This window comes from Macadamia integrifolia, chromosome 5, assembly GCF_013358625.1.
Source record: "Macadamia integrifolia cultivar HAES 741 chromosome 5, SCU_Mint_v3, whole genome shotgun sequence".
Classification (NCBI taxonomy): Eukaryota; Viridiplantae; Streptophyta; class Magnoliopsida; order Proteales; family Proteaceae; genus Macadamia; species Macadamia integrifolia.
In genome coordinates this window covers 41,797,443-41,800,647 of record NC_056561.1, presented here as the reverse complement: position 1 = coordinate 41,800,647, position 3,205 = coordinate 41,797,443, and the positions used below count along the sequence as shown (strand labels likewise).

Sequence of the window (3,205 nt, the reverse complement as noted above, 5' to 3'; positions counted from 1 at the left end):
ACCATAGTTCGTGAATTTACGTATAATGCACGCATTTTTGTCGTATACAAACATTTCAATAAAAAAGTCACAATTTGGCGTATCAATCCAAAAAATCCATATTATATGTTTTTTCTATAGGTACCCATATTATCAACGAATGTAGCACATATAATATATTTGCTATAATAGAAAGTGGCTAATGGATCACCTATCAACATTTGCTATGATAGACATGGTTAAAATTAATTAATATTAAATGTAATTTTTTTTTTTTTTTTTTGAGAAATGATCCCCAATTGAAAAGCTAGAGATGTTAATGAGAGCACGGGATATTAAAATTTAGTTATAAACAATCACTTTTAGTTTATTCTTAATACCAAAATAAACTCGTATTTTTGCTCCCGAATTTTTACAGAGCAACCGTATTAAACATGTACCATATCATTGCCATGCACATTTTATTGGGCAGAATTTTTGAAAAGTATCATTGTCATATGGCCCATTTAATTTCCATGCGTATCCATTCCCAAACTTACTAAGTATAGTCGTGGATGGTTCAATTCTTATACCCCAAATCAATGGCATTTGCTTGTATTACTTTTTGGGTCTGCCACCTATTAAACATTCATGATCATTTAGTTTCTGGGTACTATGCATGTTTTTAAACACTAAGCGCAGTCACATGCAATATATAGGAGCCGCGAGAAATAAAATAGAGAATAATAAAAAAATGAAATACTATTTATAAAAACGATATGGGAGACAGTTTCTTGAAAAGTAACCAGATAGGATCCCTCTCCATAGGGAATCATCCCACGGCGTGACCTGAGTACATGTACCCGGGTCCTCCCAATCATGGGAGGGCTCCATGTCTCGTGCAATTCATGGAGAGGATCCGGATCCAATGCAGCCTGGCCCCTGCATCAGCATGGGTCGATGGAAATTTGTAGGAGCTTCAGTAAGATAGGATTTTCACCTTTCATAAGGCGCAGCGTAGTCATTTCGCCTCCTCTTTGTCAGACACAGGGGCCATGCCAAACAACATTATTTACTTAGGTGAAAGTTTATATAAGGACCACATAGTGAGAATACGAGAAAAAAATAATAAAGAGTCTACCATGAGAGGAAAATAACAACATATCATTTTGTGGAAGTTTGACCACAATATTTTTAGCGAAATTTAATAAAACTTTATATTTACTTCTTCCGTTGAAGACATGTCATTGATTCTTGTTCCCTATGGGTTGTTATTGTACGCTAAGGAGTCCCTTATTCTTATTCTTACATTTTTTTTTTTCAATTTTTGGAAAGTGGGGCCGTAGAGTTTGTGACTGATGATGAAATAGAATTCAATTTTGAAGGGAATTAATTCAGATAAGTTTAATACAATTAAAATATTCCACTTAAAATTCACTTTCTCTAAGGAAGAATTCAGATACAGAGTATCCTCAATTCACTAAGGAATCAGTCATACCAATCAGCCACATTAATCACAGCTATAAAGTTCATAACTTATTTACATTAAAAAAAAAAAAAAAAAAAAAAAAAAAAAAAACCGATGAGGAAAGACTAAATTATTATGGGCTGAATATAATATATATATTATGCTATATATATATATATATTATCTTAAGCTGTGTTTGGATGCATTTTTTGAAATAGATTATGAGATTTCAGAACATCTTATGGATTCAAAATATGTTCTAAGCCCATAATCTATTCCAAGAATATATAACAAACACACCACCTTATTGTTCTTTTACATACTTAGTGCTACACAGTGATCTCCCGGTTGAAGATCCAGCTTAAGCGCATGCTTTGAGGCTTCAACTTCTTTGCCCGTTTTTCAGCCCGTTCTTGTAACCTCCTAATCTTACGTGGCAATTCACAAACGAAATCCTGGGCTTCTTGGGCTTTTCCGTCAAGGCCCACTATCTTCTCTAACTTCCATCGCCCAATTAGGAACTCCAATATATCAGCATAGTCTGCGATGGTGTAGACACCGAGCTTCTGTGTGACAATGGAGAAATGGTTGAAAAGATTTGGGTTCTCACCGTCATACATCAAGTGGGCGGGCATCGTGATGTTATGACCCAATACATCAGCAATCGTTTTCATGATGTCTGTGGGGTCTACTTCTAATAGTTTCTCCACCATCTTCTGATAGGCATTTTCATGCCGCTTCTCATCCGCTGCAATTGTGCCACATATACGTGCTAGAATAGGGTCCCCACTACGGTTTGCCAAATTAGCGGTTTTGCCATGTGTTATGAATGTCGCTCTTTCTTGGAATGATGTGTACACGATTCCGCTGTATGGAGTGATTCCTGTTGCTAGAGTCTGTGTTATTATACAAAATAAACATGCAGGTCAGAATCTCAGCACATCTAATGGTTTAAGGGTGGCAATCAGTCAAGACAGGTGGGTTTCAGTTGGGCCTAATTGGGTTTTCCCACTTTTAAGATTTTGCATTGTGATTTTGCAGGCTCAGTCTGCTTGGCAGTGGACCCGATTGGTTTACTAAGTACAATAAAATATCTTATGCATTAAAAGGAAAAAAACTCACCATGCCGGAGCCAATAAGGTTCTGTATGGTACGCTCGATCATAGGCATATTGACGCGTCCAGACAAGTACAAGTACTTGTTGAGCAGATCACCGTGCCGGTTCTCTTCGGCGGTCCAATGTCGTATCCAAACAGACCAAGGATCCGGGCTGGTTCCGGTCTCATCTTTCATCCCTTCCATTCTGTTGAGAAGGGACATGTAGGTGGGCACAGCCTCTTCTGTGATCAAGTCACCCACCAATACTACCAAGTAATCGTCAGGTAACTCTGCTGTTCGCTCACGTAAGGTTAGAACTTGCTCCACAAATTCATCCGACGGTAAGGATGAGTCCGGTAAGAAATCGTGCGGCTGCCAGCTTTTTTCCACTGGTTTTAGTAGTGGCAAGATTTTTTCTTCCGCCCACCCGTTAAGTGACTTGAACAGCTCCACCTTCTCTGGTGGCACAATGGCGGTGGTTGGCCGAGGTGCAGGTGGTGCCGCCACAGCTGAGATTGATTGCCGCCGTAATTTAGTGGTTCCGGTTGTGAGATTCCGGCATTTTCTCCCGGAGGAAAGGTGCATTGGGTGGGAGGAGAGGACATGTGAACCTTGCATATTGAATGTGTGTGTGGAGTAAAGGATGGCAAATATAACTCTTTAAGCAAAAGAGAGGTAATG

At 38.8% G+C, this 3,205-nt stretch overlaps 1 protein-coding gene across 1 annotated transcript; it reads right to left on the bottom strand.

Annotated features, from left to right (window-relative positions):
- Positions 1–1,712: 1,712 nt before the first annotated feature.
- LOC122080058 (stearoyl-[acyl-carrier-protein] 9-desaturase 6, chloroplastic-like) lies at positions 1,713–3,205 on the bottom strand. The gene is made up of 2 exons (XM_042646929.1): positions 2,549–3,205; positions 1,713–2,322 (listed from the first exon to the last, which is right to left on the bottom strand). The coding sequence occupies exons 1-2, from the start codon at positions 3,140–3,142 to the stop codon at positions 1,756–1,758; spliced, it is 1,161 nt and encodes a 386-aa protein (XP_042502863.1). The 5' UTR covers positions 3,143–3,205; the 3' UTR covers positions 1,713–1,755.

Bases quoted from the DNA above. Each gene is read 5' to 3' on its own strand.
- LOC122080058 (XM_042646929.1), bottom strand. From the start codon at position 3,142: ATGCAAGGTTCACATGTCCTCTCCTCCCACCCAATGCACCTTTCCTCC. The intron at 2,323-2,548 runs GTGAGTTTTTTT...ATAATAACACAG, and splicing joins ACCTTATTGGCTCCGGCATG to ACTCTAGCAACAGGAATCAC.